Source organism: Peromyscus maniculatus, chromosome 12 (assembly GCF_049852395.1).
Source record: "Peromyscus maniculatus bairdii isolate BWxNUB_F1_BW_parent chromosome 12, HU_Pman_BW_mat_3.1, whole genome shotgun sequence".
NCBI classification, from domain to species: Eukaryota; Metazoa; Chordata; class Mammalia; order Rodentia; family Cricetidae; genus Peromyscus; species Peromyscus maniculatus.
In genome coordinates this window covers 76648547-76668130 of record NC_134863.1, presented here as the reverse complement: position 1 = coordinate 76668130, position 19584 = coordinate 76648547, and the positions used below count along the sequence as shown (strand labels likewise).

The following is a 19584-nucleotide window of genomic DNA, read 5'->3' as shown; positions in this document are numbered from 1 at the left end:
TACATATATATGTCTTTGTGTTCGAGTCTCTTATCAGTTTTCTGCAGGAAATCACGGCCAGGCCTAACATCAACTGAAGTCTCCAGGAAGAAGATGGGGCCCCACAACAACAACAATTTCACATGGACAATAATAATATCATTAAGCTGACAAACATCATCTACAGATCAACTTTGAACTACAAGGTGCTCAGAGCAATTTTGAGATGACTAGCTGAGATGATCCAGTCTCAAAGACTACTTGAATAAGGACTTGAGGTAAACCCTGAACTTTGGCATTATACACAGACTGGATAATAATGAAGGATATAGTTACCTTTCCTAGAATTTGACAATTAACCTAAAATTTTTCTTTCAGGATAAAGATAACTTCGCCCATACCCAGCAGGAAGCAATTTTAAGAATACGATGCCCACATTCCCAAAGAGGTGGTGTGGGGCGGGTGGTTTTTTGGTCTTTTTAATGGGTTTTGGGTCTGGGTTAATTTTCATTGTTTAGGGGGGTTGGTTACAAGTTGTTGTCAAGGGTTAGGAAAAAGGCTAAGCAAAGGAGATTAGATTTAAGGTTCTTGTTTAAAAAAAAAAGAAAGAAAAGAAAAAGACAATTACTAGTTTTAAATACTTTACATTGGATTGGATTGTTTCATATTGTATACCAATTTGAAATTGATATTGTTAGAAAATGCTATATGTATATTTCTGATTGTATTTATACCATTCATTTAACAATGTAATGCAATTTTCTGATCCTTGAATGTTATTATTACCAACTATTAGAATATAAAGAAATGAAAGTTAGTAGTTAGACATTACAATAGAACTTGTAGTCATATTAGATATGTTTTAAAAATTGAGCAGATATATTTTAGATAGACAGGTCATCTTCAAACCCTGCAAAGATCTACAGAATATGGCATTTAAAATGTTTTAATAACTTAAAATTTTTTCTTTTTTGAGACGTGTCGGCTCCTGGCAGTACCAATCTACTTCAAAGAAAATATGGGCATTGAAGAAACTGCATATGGAGTTAACTTTCATTGTGGCAAAAGTTAGCCACTGGACAACAAAAGTATCCTCGAATCAACAGGACAAAATGGACAGACAGGACACAAAACAAAGGACTACTGATTGTTGCCAAAACAAGTGTGGTTATGGCTTTAAAAGGCATCTTCTGAGGCCAGGACAATATGGCACCATCCCTGAAGTGGCCTTCGCAATCCAGAAAAGGTACAGTGCCCTTTTCTTCGAAGGCAGCTGAACAGGCAGTGGGCCGATGGCTTCTGTTGTGCAATGGAACAGCAGCTGAAAGCTCATGCCTCTCAATAGTAGACTGGCATTTAATAGAGGGATGTGGAGAAGAAGGGGATGCTGAGATGAAGCCATATATACACAGCCAAGAAGAAAGGACAGCTGAATTAAAAAACCGTCAACACTTTCCAGAATTTAAAATCCTGAATCATGACATGACACTAGTGGAATTCAGGTGTTTCTGGTACGTGGACTGCTCTCACCCAATGTGAGGTTGAACTGTTGACCTTGTGTACAACCTACTTCACAAATGAGTCTGTCAGATACGCTAAGCCTATAGGCTGAAGATGATGCCCCAACACTGCGGAGAAACCTCAGGTGACTGTTCAGACAGCTGGTTGTTTCTGTCAACTCACAAATTTTTTGGAAGTTGCTTGCATGCACTTCCTGTTTTTATTTTTGTTAGCTAATATTGTTTCCTTCTTGGGTCTCTGAGGGAGTTGAAGATTAGTTAGTTATAGTTGAAGGTTAGTTAGTTATAGTTGAAGATTAATTAGGATAGAAAGTGAATTAGATACATTTTGGACTTACCAAAATAGGCTAGATAATGAAATTATTTACTCTGAATTTGTCAAATACAAATGGACTAGACAATGTTTAGGTATTTGTTACTTGTATACAGTTATTGTACTTTTGTATATAGTTTTTCTCATGTTAGTTATAACCTTTTGCTTTTTTTCTTTTTATTAAAATAGAAAAGGGGGAATATGGTGGTATTTTATTTGTACTGAAATGTGATTTTAATTGTATGTTAATAAATAAAGTTGCCCAGCGGTCAGAGATATTAGAGCCATAGCAAGAGCGTGGCGGTGGTGGCACACGCCTTTAATCCCAGCGCTTGGTAGACAGAGCTAGGTAGATCTCTGTGTGTTCAGGGATACAGCCAGCATTGTCGACATACGCCATTAAGACCTGGAGGGCTGTACTTACAGGCAGTGATGAGGCAGTCATGTGTTTGGGTTTACAACCAATAAGAAGGCAGAACAGAAAGACTATATTAAAAACAAACACACAGGAAGTAGCTCTCTTTTGGAGAGGTAGGAGCACCTCAGGAGCAAGGGTAAGGTTTTAGCTCTGAGCTCTGACCTCTTGGCTTTCTCTTTACATTGGTTCTGTGTTTCTTATTTAATAAGACAGTTGGTTACATCTACAGAGGTAGAACACACACACAAAACAAACAAACAAGAAAACATGGCATGCTCATAGCAAGCAAACATAAGGTCCTTGTAACAGCTATTAGTTCTAAATTGTTTATCTGAAATAAACCAAAGAAAAAGGGCAGAGAGATGAGTTTTAATTCCTTAAAACAACTTGGAATATAGATATTTACCAAGAAGATACTTATAAAACAATATTTATTTATTTTTTAACAGGTGTTTATTTTGTGTATAGAAATAGGTATACATGATATTTTGTGGCAAGTGTGGAAATCAGGAAAAAAATCTGGGGAATGAGTTCTCATCTTCCACCATGTCAGTCCTAAGGATTGGACTCAGATCATCAGGCTTGGCAGCAAGAAACTTTGACCACAGAGACACCTTCCTGGGTCAATTCGTGTAAAAAAAAAAATCTAGCTTAGCATAGTGGCATACAACTCCAATCTCAGAACTTGGAAGGATAAGACAGAAGGCCTGCCAAGATTTGAGGTCAGACTGGGATATAGACTGTCAGGCCAGCCAGGGCTATATAGCAAGAACCTTTCTTAAAATGAGTAAGAAATGGGTGTGATGGTGAATGCTTTTATCCCCAGCACTGAGGAGGCATAGGCAGGTGGATCTCTGTGAGTTCAAGGCCAGCATGGTCTACATAATGAATTCCAGAACAGAGCTACAAAGGGAGACCCTGCCTCAAAAATAAAAATAATAAAGTTAAATTGGATCAAATACATACTGTTAGTGCCAGATCAGGTGGCTCTATTTTTACAATTGTTCCAGACATTTTCACTTCTTTCAGTAGTTCTCTAAGCACTGGTGTTTGTGACAAATTCTGCAATACAGGATGAAAACAAAGGGCAGTTAATTACATAATCAAGTCATTCAAACACTTAAGTATTTCTTCTGCCCAAACAGAAAACCACAACCAACACTGACTCTTCATTACCTCTCTACCCAGGAGAGGAATCATTACAGTAATACATGCTCTTCTCCCCACTCTCCGTGGCTCATGGAATCAGGTTTGAGGGCACATATTTCTTCTCCATGACTGGGACGGAAGTGCCCGTTCTCACATCCCAACAATAATTCTCACCACCACTTGCTATCATTCCGACTATGCATTTCTTTCTGCTCCGGGCCAACCCATGTTTCTCTGATTCAAACTCTTGCCTCATGAAGGCAGGGGCCATGACTGCTTAAAACTCCACGATTACCAGTGCTTACCAGTGTTTTGGTACATGCAATAAACACTTGTTTGAATATACAGGAATTTACACAGGGAGGATACAACTCAACTCTAAGTTTCAGAACCTGTGGGAAGAATATAACTTTGTCACCTGCATGACAGCATTGAAGAAACAAGTATTTCCCAAATTACTGAGTCCTTTCACAGTTATCTGGGAAGCAGAGTCCATGGGAATATTTTCTTTAGCCATGTTTTCCGATTTCTCTCTCTCTTGTTCATTTTTACTTTCTTTTTCTAATTTTTTATTTTCAAGTTCAATGTGTCCATTATCTTTCTCTGCTTTAAAAAGGAGAAAAAGAAGATTTGGCAAAGTATAGAATATGCCCATGCCAAATGTAACGTTTCATTGAGAATATTGTACTAGAATTTTTTTATTTTAACTAGTATCGATTACTGGCATCGATTAGACTGATATTTAATAAGTAGTGGTAAACTCACAGAAGTGACAAACATTCAGAATTAATGATATAAACAAGATTGACAAGTGTAAAAGCAGCTTATGCTTTGGTATAAAATCATCTCTGTATTACATAAATATTCTTTATACATGAATATATATATATTACCATGTAGAATTAGAACACAAAATAAGAATGTAAGCATATGTTTAAATGAATTCTACTAACCAAAATTCAATTCTGACATAAATAAGCAAATCTAGCTTTAAAAAGATATTTGTCAACACAAAAACTTAAAACAAATGATGTACACCATGACGATTTATTTACTTCTCAGGAAGTGTCTCAGAACCTGACTGTTAGAAAATGCCACAAAGGGAGCTAGGGATGTAAGTTAGAAGGGTACCTGCTGCCTAGCATACATGAAGCCTAGGGTTTGATTTCTTTTTTTTTCTTCTTCTTCTTTTTTTTTTCCAGAGCTGAGGACAGAACCCAGGGCCTTGTGCTTGCTAGGCAAACACTCTACCATTGAGCTAAACCCCCAAGCCCCAGGTTTGATTTCTAGCACCTCATAAAACCCAAGAGTGGCGGTGCATGTCTGTAAGCCTAGCACTTGAGAAGAGAAGACAGAAGGATGCAAAGCTTAGTGTCATCCTTGACTACATGTAAGGTCAGTAAGGGCCACAGAAGACCCTACCTCTAGCCCAACATGGTGACACACACCTTTAATCCCAGCACTTGGGAGGCAGAGGCAGGTGAGCCTAGGTAAGTTCCAGACTAGCCAGGGTACAAGAGACCAGAGTCTGTCTAAAAACAAATGTGTGTTTGTGTTTGTTTTACTTAACAAATAGACTGAAATTTTTCTGTTACAAAATATACCACTAATTGTTGTGGGATGGTCTGTATGTCAAATTGCTCTGATTGGTCAATAAATAAAACACTGATTGGCCAGTGGCTAGACAGGAAGTATAGGTGGGACTAACAGAGAGGAGAAAAAAAAGAACAGGAAGGCGGAAGAGACACTGCCAGCCGCCGCCATGACAAGCAGCATGTGAAGACGCCGGTAAGCCACGAGCCACGTGGCAAGGTATAGATTTATGGAAATGGATTAATTTAAGCTATAAGAACAGTTAGCAAGAAGCCTGCCACGGCCATACAGTTTGTAAGCAATATAAGTCTCTGTGTTTACTTGGTTGGGTCTGAGCTGTTGCAGGACTGGCGGGTGACAGAGATTTGTCCTGACTGTGGGCCAGGCAGGACCAGAAAAACTCTAGCTACAACTAATTACAGTATAGTTAAGTGTATAGGCATTCCCTGGAAACTTGTTTCCCACATGGGTCAAAAAATGAGGTAGGCAATCTTTACTGTCCTTCCTACCCTCCAATTTCAGTCCCCTAATCTTATCCCCAGTTTTGTAGCAGACCATCTCGGTGGCCTCTTCCTCTCTTCCCCCATTCCCAGGGCTCCAGGCAGATCTTCTACAGCCTCCCTCCCACACTTCATCCCTTTGTCTCAGCCTGGTAACACAGGAAGCACTTCCTGGAAAGTGAACGGCCCAGACAGGCAGGGATCAGGATGTTTCCTTTACTCTCCCTCCTGTCTTCCAACTCCAGTTCCCAGTCTTCTCCCCAGCTTGTAGCAAACAATCTGCTCTGGCCTCTCCTTCCTCTCCAGGCCCATTCCCAGAGGACTACACAGACTTCTAGCACACTCAGCTTTCCTTCCTCCTATGGACCCCCTCAGCACCACCCCCTTTCAGGCCATCCCTATTCCTTTGTGTCAACTCCCAATACCTAGAAACACGTTCTACCTGGGATCCAAAGGGACCAGACCTGACAGGGTCTCCGGAGCACAGGGCTTGCAGGGGTCTGTGCCACATGGGGTCCCAGTACTGAGAGTGGAAATAGACGCATGACCCCATCCCTAACCCAGAAGCTATCTCCAATCAATAACCACTCAAAAATGAAAAATCAGCCTCACTAGGCAGGCCAACCACTCTTAGAAGCAAGCCCCATGTCAGCAGTGCATGACCAACACAAAACAAATTCCACAGCATTGGGGAGGTTCTTTGTTTCCTAATGCTTTATCAGGGCTTGTTTTTTCCCCTTACTGGTCCTTTGAGTATCTATTATGATTTCTAGTTTTGTGGGTTTTATGAGATTTCTATGTATGTGAATATGTGTGTTTCTGCATCTATATGTGTTTCTTGTGATTTTCCTTTGGATGTTTTTCTTATGTTTGTTTTGTCCTTTTCCAATTTGTTTTTGTTTTACCTTATTTTATTATAATTATTTAGATTTGTTTGTTTTCTAAAGAGAGAAAGGGTGCAGATTTGGATGGGAGGAGATGTGAAGAGAATCTTAGAGGGGCTAGGGATTAGGAGAGGGGAAACTGTAATCAGAATATATTGGATAAAAAAACTACTTTCAGTAGAAGAAAAATAGAAAACAAAAAGAAAATCCTTATGATTCCATCTCTCTCTCTCTCTCTCTCTCTCTCTCTCTCTCTCTCTCTCTCTCTCTCTCTCTCTCTCTCTCATACATGGTCTATAGTAAGTTCTGAGCCAGAGTTATGACAGCAGTGCCTACTTCCTTTGACCTTCAATGACCCTTAGTCCAGGTCCTTCAATCACATATGACTAGATCATTTCTCACATACTATTTAATTGTAACACCAAAAATAGCTTCTCAGTTTAAAATGCATCCCAGTTTAAAACAGCTAATATCACCTGCTATATTATATATAATACTAGAGGTAACAAATTAACTGGGTGTGGGGTCATACACCTGTAATCCCAGTAAAAAGAAGGCTGAGACAGGTGACTCACAAACTCAAGGCCAACCTTACCACGGAAAGATGTGATCTCAAAAAGTAAATGAATGGCTGGGTTGCTGGTGTACATCTTTAATTCCACCACTTGAAAGGGCAGAGACAAGAGGATTTCTCTGAGTTCAAGGCCAGCCTGGTCTACATAGAAAATTCCAGAATAGCCAGGAATACAAAGAGAGACCCTGTCTTTTAAAAAAAAAGGAATGAATGAGTGTGTAAATAAAAGCAGCTACGCAAATCTCCATTGCTGTATCTATAGGAAACCAACTGTTTTACCTGGCTTTGGAGCTGTAGTACCAGCTTGTCTCCTAACATAATCAACCACTTGGCCCAATCGGTTTGAACTACAGTATTTGACCTCCTCATCACACTTGTAACACCTGTAAGAGGAGACAAAGTCATTTACTCTGGAGAACCAAAGATGTATAACTGTCAGAGTATTCTACTAAAAATAAGGAAAGTAGGGATGGCAATGGCTCAGTGGATAAAAGTTGTCCTCTGTGCTCCACATGCACTGTGGCCAGCCTGGGCCTGCACCAGAGTGCTCACACATGTGCACATACGCATATAACACAGACACATCATGAACATAATGATCTAAGAAATGCAGAGAGAGCTGGGCAGTGGTGGCACACAGCTTTAGTCCCAGCACTCGGGAGGCAGAGGCAAGCGGATCTCTGTGAGTTCAAGGCCAGCCTGGTCTACAGAGCGAGATCCAGGACAGGCGCCAAAACTACACCAAGAAACCCTGTCTCAAAAAAAAAAACAGCTGGGCGGTGGTGGCGCACACCTTTATCCCAGCACTTGGGAGGCAGAGGCAAGCGGATCTCTGTGAGTTCGAGGCCAGCCTGGGCTACCAAGTGAGTTCCAGGAAAGGCACAAAGCTACACAGAGAAACCCTGTCTCGAAAAACAAAACAAAACAAAAAAAAAACAAAAAACAATCTTAAAAATGTGTTCTATTTATTAATAAAATTCACTATAATTACACTACATGTAACTATCATGGAAATTCCAAATTCAAGGTACATCATTAAAATCAAAGGGTGTTTTTTGTCTTTTCTTTTCTCCATATGAGGTTCTAGGAATGGAGCACAAGGTTTCGAGTATGCGAAGCAAGTGCTCTGCAGCTGAATTACACTCTCAGTCGGTAAAGTCTTTTCTGGTCTGGAGAGATGGCTCAGTGTATAAGAGCACTGACTACACAGCGTGAGGATCTGGGTTTGACTCCCAGTATGCCTGCATTTGCCTGTAACTCCAGTTACAAACAAACAGGAAAACCAACAACCTTCCCCTTCAATGAGAAGGACTGTCTCAAGGCTGTAAGGTGGTGAGCGATAGAGAAAGACACCATTATGGCCTCTACATAAGCAATATGCACACTCATGCACTACACTATACACAGTCTTTTATACATTATTTAAACTATAGACTTATGCCAACAAAACCGAATTTTCCAAGTGACAGATGATAGTCAGTGAATATATGATGTAAAGATGGTTTTTAATGAAATAAAAATGTTTTAATAATGTCACAATTTAGGAGACACAATGTAATAGCCTAACAATAATTTTGTGGAAATTAATTATCCTTTTACTGTATTCTCATTTATTTGAAATTTGTTCTTGCTGCCCCTATCTTTAAACTAAAAAGATCACCACAAGAAAAAGAAAGAAGTGTCTTCTATATACTTGTTTTTGTGTTTGTGCAGTACTGTAAGACAAATGAATGTGAGTTTACTTTTCTTGCTTTTAAATATTTCCCAACAGTTTCATTCTCTAGTATTTTGAGTAACCGCTAGTCAGTGAGCCCAGGAGTTGACGCTCACCAGACGCTCCAATTGTCCAAACTTAGCACCAGATAGTGAGGCTCCGATCTTGGTGTCGAGTAGTGCTTCAAGGCATGCTGCTCCTGAGAATCTCTGCCACAGCCCTAGGGAGCAAAAATCATAAGAATCAAAGCCACAGAACTCACCAAATTAATTTATAACCCATAGGGAATATAGAAGCACTTCAAGAACTTTTGTCATTTTACACTTTTAACAATAAAGTGTTAGGCGCTAGTGAAGATGGTTCAAACCCTGAATGTGATTCCCCAGGACCTACTGGGAGGAGAATACTTATTCCTTCCAGCTGACCTCTGACCTGCACTTGTACCCTGGGACATGATCCATCCTTCCCTCACCCCCCCCCCCCCACATACATATACAAAATAAATAAACATGTTTTAAAAAAAAAGTAGACTCTACAGAGTCTGATTTTTTGTGAAACTCAAATATCCATAGGCAACTGAGGATATTCAAGGAAAAGTACACTTTAGCATTAAAATTACTCTTCCTTTACAACTACTTGTACTTTCCTGTCTGCATTAAGCCCTGTGAACACAGTGGTAGTACATCTGCCTTGTGCAACAAGTCTCTGCTTCTGTCCCCACCATACTCACCACACCCACCCACATCCACTCCACTTGAACCCACATAAATCAGATCTGCTTTGGGCTCCAGAAGAGCCACTAAAAAGGTTCTCTTCAGCTTCTTCCATCACATGCTTATCTTTCAGCTTAATGTTCCTAAAAGAATAGTCTTTTTTCTGTACTGTTCAACACGAAAATGAGTTGTTCTTAAACTCCTGAACAACACCTCCCCACCCTTCCTTCCCAGTTAACTCCCGTGTTCTCTTATTTGGCTAAAATATACTCAGTACTTTCACAACTGTAGAATTTGGTTCATGTTATTCCTTTAGTCTTGGAATCCTTACCATCACTGCCACCTGAACAAACCCCACCCGCGGACCCTGCTTCAAAAGCCACCTCCACTAGCCGCCTAAGCTTATCCATTTATAAGAAAAAACTATATCCTCTCCATACAAAATTTCCAGAATTTTGGGGCTTTGAAAAGGCTGCCAGTGGGACTGTGGAAATGACTGACAAGGGCCATACAACACCCATATGATACTGAAACTATCTGTACTCTAACTGTGGATATGGAATCTATACCAATGAAAGAATTGCGGCATACCACACAGACACCCACACACACCTAGAACTAAGACTGGAAATCAAAGTTGATGAATTTTATCATTGTCAAAATTTTAGCTATGGTATCACATAAATTTTATAAAATATTACCACTGGGAAAAATTGGGCAAAATGTGTAAGAATATGTGTACTAATTTTTAGGAGTGTAATTACATTTGAATCTGTAATTATTTCTGTATAATTTTCAACTTTTTAATAATGGAGGGTAGGCTTGATATAGCTCAGCTGCAAAGAGTACATATTGCTTTTCCAGTTCAGACCCAGAACATCAGGTGGCTCACAATCACTGTAATCCTAGTTCCAAGGGTTGTGACAACCTCTTCTGGCCTCCATGAACACCTGCATTCAGGTGCACATACCTACCACAGACACACACAATACACTTAATTAAAAACAAATCTTAGGGGGCTGGAGAGAGAGCTCAGAGGTTAAGAGACTTGGCTGCTCTTCCAGAGTTCCTGAGATCAATTCCCAGCAATGGCATCTGGTACCCTCTTCTGTCCTGCAGGCATACATGCAGGCAGAACACTATATACATAATAAATAAATGTTTTAAAAAATAAAATAAAAATAAATAAATCTTAAAATATTTGGTTTTTATGTTAAAAGTATTTTTATTTTAAAAAATGGAGCAAAAGCCAGGTCTCTGTGTCCTTAATGGGGAGCCAGCGGTCCCGACAAAAAGGTCTGACTACAGAGCTGCCTTGTTGAAGATTATAATTTCTCTCCAGGAAAAGGGCCTGTTCTGCATGGGCACAAAGGCCTAGCCCTTTCCTCTACTCAGGGCACATCCCAAGGACCAGCGTCCCTCTGCAGGGGACTATGCTCTGCTGCAGCCGTCTCCTCATCTCTCTCTGCCTATCCCTACTCCCTCACTGTTACAACCAGGTACCTAAAAGAACCCTGCAAAATACCAACATACAAAACATTTAGTCTCAGAATCAGCTGGCCAGAGAACATGACCCATACCCGCTGCCACTGGCCAGACAAACTGTTTTTACATAAGACTTACTAAAGCCAACTCAGAGCTTTCTAAAATCTCATGTTTATTAAAATTCAAACATACCTGATGGCCACATTTAAGACACAGCCAAACTGAAGGGTCTTCTGCTTCATCCTCAGGTTTATCTTTCACTTTATTGTCAGTCTTACAGTCTTGGCAGATATTCCATTCCACATTCACTAAAGCTTTTTTCAAATTACCTTGTTCCAACCCTTTTCTAAGGTGTCTACACATTGGTTCTATTAAAAAAAGGGGTGGGAAGAACAATACACGAGATCAAACTTGGCTTTTTATTGTTAATGTTGAATGTATACAGATTTCAGCATTAAATTTCCTCTGCAAATGAGCTTTCAGACTGTCAGAACACTCATCATCCCGACTGACATTTGATGTTACAAGATTACATGAGAAAGACACCTGTGAGTGGTGATGAGTGGTGGTAGCGGTGCTAAGTCAGGGTAGGGCTCTATCAACTGAGCTACAGGCCCTCAAAAACACTGGTCCCAAGGAAACTACCATGTCAGTAGGATGAGCAGCACTTTCCTATTTCCTGGTTCCCTCTGTGGTACAGGGGAGAGGTTGGGGCCTCACACATTGGACAAACACTACCACTGAGCTACACTCAAACTCTTCTGAGAAAGTTTTCACAAATTTGAAATTCATTTTTTTAAGATTTATTTCCGTGAATATGTGTGAATGTGTATGGGAGGGTGTACATGAAGAGCTAGCCCAGAGGCCAGGAGAGTGTTGATCTCTTGGAACATTTGTGGGAGACCTGGCTTGTTATGGAGGTGCTATAATCCAAACTCCAGTCCTTATGACTGCACAGCACGCACTCATAAGAGCCATCTCTCAAGAACAGAAATTTTGTTGTGATGTCCTAAATATAATCACATCTACAAAGTCATTTCCACTTATCTAGCCACTTTCACTAAGAAAGGCCTGTTATCATATCTATCATATATCTACTTTGTTAACCTTTGAAGGAAAGGAAAGATGTTCTTCACTCATTCCGTAACATACCCATTACAGGCCAGACACTATGTTAGTTCCCAGAGAACCTAAATGTAACCAAGCCACACCTCTTCCTTCTTGGGCAGCTCATTCCATCAGGAGCAGAAACTAAGGTAATGCATAAGAATTTCTCAACCGACTATCCGACACAGAAGAAAAGTCTAATGACACAAAAATTTCAAGAGGTAGATGAGACAAAGTACTAAAAGATATTTACAGTAATCAAAGTCTCTGATACTGATTAAACATATCCTATAAACTGTTTTATATATATTCATCTCATTTAATCCTCATAATTACCTAGAAGGAAGACACTACTATTCCTAATGACAAATGAGAAAACTAAGTAAGAGCAAATAACTCTAGATGACTACACTAGAATTTGAAATCAAGTCTTTTTACCTCATACCTCACACTGAAAACTATCCTCAAATAGTGAAAGGCAACCAGGCTGATGGTGCATACCTTTTAATTCCAGCATTGAGTTTAGGTCAGCCTACTCTATACGTGGAGTTCCAGGCCAGCAAAAACTATATAAAAAGACCCCATCTCAAATAAATAAATAAACAAATAAATAAATAAATAAATGGATGGATGAATAAATAAATAAATAAATGTTAACTAAAAAGACTAATTGGCATGTAAAAGTGTTTAAAAAAATAAGTGTGCTAACTCCCTAAATGGCGGAGTCATACACTGTAGAAAAATGACAGCCAGATTTGAGACTGGAAATCAGGTTAGGGACAAGTGAATAAAGGGCTTTGGAATGAAGGGTTTGAGTTGTTTGATGGAAACTAGAGCCTCAGAAACAAATCAAGTAGCACAACTGGCTTCCTGTCCAGTGAACACATCAAGAAGTTAACACAGATGCAAATAAGGTCATGGAGAAAAACCACCGTATCCCAGTAAAGAAGTAGAAATTAGGGGGAGGGGAGAAGAACAATCCTTCAAAACATCAAATAAGCAAAGAGTTTTTCAATTGATACTGTCCAAAACTGGCAAATGTTCAAGAAAATAGACATTTTATTATGCTATTAGGGACCATTATTGTTCCACTGATAACACCAGAAGTTAAAAAGAGTTCTACATCTGTAACAATAAAGGAATAGCTAAATGAATTATAACATATTCAGTCATGGTCTTTTATATCAATAAGATATCATGATGATAACATACATGCCAGCAAAATATCCATTAACAGAATATAATAATTTAAAAAGATGAGTAAAGAAGGCAAATGACACATACAACAAATATTAAAATAGGGCCAGCCTGATGTGCAAGACTGATGACCTGAGTTCGATCCTCAAAACCCAGTGGCAGGAGAGGAGCTATTCCTCAAAGTTGTCCTCTAACCTCCACATCCATACTAGGCAGAGGCACTAACTACCCCTCCACACACACATACAATAATAGGAAAATCGAAGTTGGGTTTGGTTGTGCATGCATTAATCTTAGCACCTGGGAGGCAAGGGCAGGCAGACCTCGGTGAGTTCAAGACCAGTCAGAGCTACATAGTGAGACTGTGTCTTAAAAGAAAAGGGCTGGAGAGATGGTTCAATGGTTAAGAGCACTGGCTGCTCTTCTAGAACTGTGGTTCCAATCCTAGCACCTACATGGTGGCTCACAAACATGTCTAACTCTAGCTTCCAAGGATCCAATACTTTCTTTTGACTTCCACAGGCATTCTCCAGATGTGGTGCACAAAGCATACATGCAATAAAAAGACCCATTCACATAAAATTACATATTTAAAAAAATAAATAAATAAGGCTGGAAAGCAGGCTCAGTGGTTCAGAGTACCAGGTGCTCTTCCAAAGGACCTGTGATTCCAATCCCAGCCCCCACATGGCAGCCAACAACCACCACTAGCTACAATTCCAGAGGCTCTGATACCCTCTCCTGGCCTTTACAAGCACTGCATGCACATGGTGCACAGACATACAAGTGGGAAGTACATACAGTAAAAATAAATATTTAAAAATAAATAGTAAAACCCTGACTACATAACAATAGATACATGACTTACACATCATTGAGGGGGCTGGAGAGACAATTCAGCAGTTAAGAGCAATGGCTACTCTTCTAAGAGGTCTGGGTTTGAGTCCTAGAGCCTACATAGTGGCTCACAACCATCTAATACAGGGAATATGATGCCCTCTTCCGGCCTCAGTGAGCACTGCATGCACACGTGCTGATAGACATACAAGGAAAAGCACCCAGTACTGTGGAATGTTCCTTTACACCCTGTGAATATGTGTCACTGTGATTGGGTTAATAAAGAAGCTGACTGGCCAATAGCTGGACAGGTAGAGGTTAGGAGGGACTTACCAAAAAAAAGAGAGTGTGAAGGAGAGGAGGACTCTCTCAGAATTGGGAGGAGACGTAGAGAGGAGATGAACTTGTCATATTGAAAAAATGTTATTGAGTCACATGACAGTGCATAGATAAGAAATATGGGTTAATCTGAAATGGAAGAATTAGCTAGTAATGGGTTGGGGATTTATTTAGCTCAGTGGTAGAGCGCTTGCCTAGAAAGCGCAAGGCCCTGGGTTCAGTCCTCAGCTAAGAGTTAGCTAGTAACAAGCCTGAGCTATTGGCTGAACATTTATACTTAATAAGTCTCTGAATGGTTATTTGAGAGTGGTTGCAGAGACACAGAGAAACTCCAACTTACATAGTACACATAAAAATAAATTTAACAGAAAATTCATTGATGTATAGTAACAGGCTTTAACAACAAATGGTAAAATATACCTGCAGATTCAGAGGAAGCCTTAACTGGAATACTTTTCCCCTTTGTTCGTTTCTTTCCCATGTTGGCACTTCATGGATTGCTCACTGACACAAAATTAAAATCTAGAAAACAAGATTAACTCAGCTTGACTAAAAACAAAAAGATTCAATATGAAAGAAAAAATGACTTATATGGTTTAGGAGATAAAATTTAACTAAGCCACACTCAAATCTTTGCATGTCTATTGCACTTTACAACTCAGAAACTCCACTGGGATATACCATCCAACTTTAATGATAACTCTTACATGCATAGAATATACAGTGTCATCCTGGTTTTCAGAGGAAAAAGTTGAGGGGTTTTTTACAAACGTAAAGGTCAAGGGTCCCAATCTTTTTACACCTATCTTGAAATGCATCAATGCCTAACATTAAAAGATATTCAAATCCTCACTACATAATTACTGTTCTGAAAATAATCCACTAACAGAGTTTGAAATTTTGCAAGACAATTTAAAAACAAACAAAACTATACAATTCTCTGTACTAGCCTGTCTTCTGGGTATGAATGAGGATTGACTGCCCATTTACATTATGTCACCAACAAGCCCAATTTGGAAGTTTATGGCTAATCTAACTACACATTAAATCTTGGCCTTTTTAGTTGAAATTTCAAAATTGGGAAATATTAAGAGTGTTAAAAAGAACTTACAAGTCTATCTTGAAATAATGATTTCTGAGCTGTATTTTATATGTTTCAGAGTAACTTATTAAGGCTAAAAACTCAATGACAGATGCATACTAAATGTTTGGTTGCACAAAGGGTAAGTAGTGTCTGCAGAAAACACTTCCACTTAATTCTTTCTTATAGGTGTTCTACCACTAAACTACAACCCAGCCCTACTTCCAGTTAATTCTAATCTTAACTTTCATCACAATCCTGGCATTAAGTCTTAGAAATATTCCTTCAGCTCTTGATGAGATAGTGTTATTAAGGGTATTCAAGACATCTGTATTTTAAAAAAAGAGAGAGCCACGTGAAGTAATTATCCTGTTCAAGGAAAATCTTCATCCAGCTTTCTGTCCTTTTCAGTGCTGGATACAAATCCAAGCCTTGTATATGCTGGGCAAAATGTTAGGCAACTACTGGACTAAGCCAGTTACCCTTCCTTTACCAAGAATCATCTAAAATACTGGGGGAAAAAAATATTTTTTGATGGGAGCTAAAGCTGAGCTCAGTGTGTAGAACGATTGCCTACCATACACAAAGTTCTGGCTCAATCTTCAGCACCACACAAACCAGGTATAGTGGAGCATACCAGCAATCCTAGCATTCAGAAGGCCCAGGAAGCAGGAGGGTCAAGAATCCAAGGTCAGCCAGGTAGTGGTGGCACACCTTTACTCCCAGCACTTGGGAAGCAGAGGCAGGTGAATCTCTGTGAGTTTGTGGTGGTGACATGTAGATGTAACCAACCGTCTTATTAAATAAGAAACACAGAAACAATGTAAAAGAGAGAGCCGAGAAGTCAGAGCTCAGAGCTAAAATCTCACCCTTCCTCCTGCTGTCCCAGCTTCGCGAAAAGAGACCTACTTCCTGTCGGTTCGTTTTTTTATAGTATGTTGTTCTGCCTTCTCATTGGTTGTAAACCCAAACACATGACTGCCTCGTCACTGTCTGAATGTACAGCCCCCTAGGTCTTAAAGGCATATGTCTCCAATGCTGACTGTATCCCTGAACACACAGAGATCTTATGGGATTAAAGGCGTGTGCCACCACCGCCACACTCTTGCTATGGCTCTAATAGCTCTGACCCTGAACACACAGATATCTATGGGATTAAAGGCGTGTGCCACCACCGCCACACTCTTGCTATGGCTCTAATAGCTCTGACTCCCAGACAACTTTATTTATTAACATACAATCAAAATAATAATTCAGTACAATTAGATTACCACCACAGTGACACATGCCTTTACTGCCAGCACTTGGGAGCAGAGGCAGGTGAATCTCTAGGAGTTTGAGGCTAGCCTGGTCTACAAAGTGAGTTCCAAGACAGCCAGGACTGTTACACAGAGAAACTCCTGTCTCAAAAAAAAAAAAAAAAAAAAAAAAAAATTCAAGGTTATTCTCAACTATCACATACTGAGCTTGATGCTAGCCTGGGATATATTGAGACCCTGCCATAAATATAAATAAATAATAAAGGAACACAAAGTATGCAGTGCTATACAAAATACAGTCCTCTTTAAAAAAAAAAAGTATTCAAGTTCTCCTCTCCAATCTAACCCCATCTAATCTGTACTACATTAGTGCAAGCTCCATTTTGAAATAATGTCATTTGTATCACACCACTTTAATGAACTCATTAAAAAGCCAAAATGTCAGGCCGGGCTGTGGTGGTACACGCCTTTAATCCCAGCACTCGGGAGGCAGAGGCAGGTGGATCTCTGTGAGTTCAAGGCCAGCCTGGTCTACCAAGTGAGTTCCAGGAAAGGCGCAAAGCTACACAGAGAAACCCTGTCTCGAAAAACCAAAAAAAAAAAAGATTTAAAAAAAATTAAAAAAAAAAAAAAGAAAGAAAGAAAAAGCCAAAATGTCCAAGTTTATACTCTGGTACTTGTCCCTTTTAATTTGGCCCCAATACGCTAGCAATCCTGACTCTTATACAATTAATGAATTCTAATCAGACAGTGCCCTTCCAAAACCATCATATCTGATTTTCACAATAATATTTTAAATGAGGATATTCACTAAAGGAAGAAATTCAGAAACAAAATGGTGAAGAACCCAAGGTAGCAGAGTTGCTACAATTCAGTTCTTTGGGTTCTGAGACCACAACTCCTTTTCCTTTCCACCAAGATCATCTCTTCAGTACTTTCTAGTCCACATCACTTCAGTAACAGCTTTTAGAAAAGGGGAGGGGGCACACGCCTTTCATCCCAGCACTCGGGAGGCAGAGGCAGGTGATCTCTGCGAGTTTGAGGCCAGCCTTGTCTACAGAGCAAGTTCCAGGACGTGTTCCAAAGTTACACAGAGAAACCCTGTCTCCAAAACAAAACAAAACATGCATTATCTTGTTCCTTTACCCGTTTCTCCACTGCAGTTAACTGCTTTTCAAATCTATAATCTGAACATGCTGTTTTTCTCTTTGCAATGTGAAATTTGGGGAGATAGAACCGGTTCTGGGCAGCACTTCTGTGTTGTCAATACATAGTAGGTCCTCAAGAAAAACTTCCTGCGTTAATACATCATAGTATCTAAGCCTGGGCATGATGGCACACACCTTTAATCACAGCACTCCTAAGGCAAAGCAGGCAGTTAGAAAGTTCCAGGCCAGCCAGAGCTACACAGCGAGGCTATCTTTAAAAAAAAAAAAAAAAAAAAAAAAAAAAAAAACTAAACAAAACAACAACAAACCACGAATAGAACCTGAGAAGAGAAGGCCCGACTTCTGGTGAAAAGGAAAAAGGGAGACAAATAATTAAGTCGTGAGCCTACAGTTGTGAAAGCAGCACCAGAAAATCTGGTTTCCTTTGAGTCAGCAAAGGAAAACTTGAAAGACAGTTTTTAATTGCGGCAAGCAGTGGACCTGACGAGTCAGTCAGTCGATGCTCCCGAAGGAGCGGCAGTAAAACTCTGACAGCTACGAAGACGACTGTCGGGTCGTGGGAAAGGGTGCTAGAAAGCATTAGTCCTCTGCCGGGCTACGATCAGGTGAGCTTTCAGAGAAGAACGGGCATCGTGGACCAATGACTCGCTCGCGACTCCATGCTGAAATCACTGAAATCAGAACTACTCTCGCGCCCTCGCATAGGGGAGCCGACTGCTCGCTCTCCTCCTCTGCCTCTGCTGCGCCAGCCCAAGCGCGTGGGGAAACCCTTGTCGGCCGGTCTGTCTACAAAAACGTGGCTTTCGAGTGTGGGCAAACGCTGTCACCCACGGGTGACAGCGCCAGCCGCGCTTACAACCCACAGGGTGTCACCGGGCGCTCGATCGCCCGATCGCTCGCACGCCAGCCCTCCCCGTCCGTCCCCCCGGCCCCCGGCCACCTTCCCGGCGCCCGCCGGCCCCTACCAACTGCCCGGTGACCACGGGGCCGGCTTGGGGACCCAGGGCCCCGGGCGGCGGCGCCGCGAGTCCCCGGCCGCCCCCGGGAACTGACAGCACTCGCAGCCAATGAGGCGGCGGCGCCGGCGGCCCCGGGGAGCCGCTGAGAGCGGCGTGGCGGACGGACCGGGCGAACGGCGACGACCAGTCCTCCTCACCCGGGACGACGGCGCCCATAACTGCCTTCCGCGACTGGCCCGGAGCCGCCTGCCAGCTCCGCTTCCTCCTGGTGACGACTAGAGAGAGCCACACCGCCGAACCAGTCACCTTTCAGGAAGGGGGGGCAACTTCCGGAACGCGGCATTGTGGGAAATGGCTCGGCCCCCGGAGGAGCGTTTCGGACAGCCCCGGGAACCGGAGCCGCGCGTGCGCGCACGGCTGCCTGTCAAGGTGGAGGGCTGCGGTTGCCATGGAGTTGTTTAAAGCCGCGTGGAGAGCGGGTGTCCAGCGCGGTGGTCTGCGGCTCGGAATGTCCTGCGTGGTTACCTCTACTTAAATGCGTTACTTTTTTTTTTTTTTTTTTTGGTTTTTCGAGACAGGGTTTCTCTGTGTAGCTTTGCGCCTTTCCTGGATCTCACTCTGTAGACCAGGCTAGCCTCGAACTCACAGAGATCCACCTGCCTCTGCCTCCCGAGTGCTGGGATTAAAGGCGTGGGCCACCACCGCCCAGCTACTGCTGCGGGATGGCCAAGAGCAACGTGCAAACGCCTCTCATTTCCCTTAATTCTGTTCCGTGCACTTCTAAAATTGAGCTC

General features: G+C 41.2%; 1 protein-coding gene across 5 annotated transcripts in view; it reads right to left on the bottom strand.

The window, feature by feature from the left end:
* Window positions 1-19148, bottom strand: part of Usp16 (ubiquitin specific peptidase 16) — a 39367-nt gene extending 20219 nt beyond the window's left edge. Inside the window, exons 1-7 of one of the 5 annotated variants that reach the window (XM_006987936.4) lie at window positions 18988-19148; window positions 14743-14844; window positions 11035-11210; window positions 8761-8864; window positions 7210-7313; window positions 3798-3985; window positions 3197-3292 (exon numbers count right to left, since the gene is read on the bottom strand). In XM_006987936.4, the coding sequence (XP_006987998.1) occupies window positions 3197-3292; window positions 3798-3985; window positions 7210-7313; window positions 8761-8864; window positions 11035-11210; window positions 14743-14803 (729 nt within the window). In that variant the 5' untranslated portion in view covers window positions 14804-14844; window positions 18988-19148. Of the gene's footprint in view, window positions 1-3196; window positions 3293-3797; window positions 3986-7209; window positions 7314-8760; window positions 8865-11034; window positions 11211-14742; window positions 14845-16040; window positions 16199-18796 lie in introns of those variants that run through there. The other 4 variants (XM_006987937.4, XM_016006421.3, XM_076549143.1 and 1 more) reach the window with 4 other exon arrangements.
* Window positions 19149-19584: the final 436 nt, after the last annotated feature.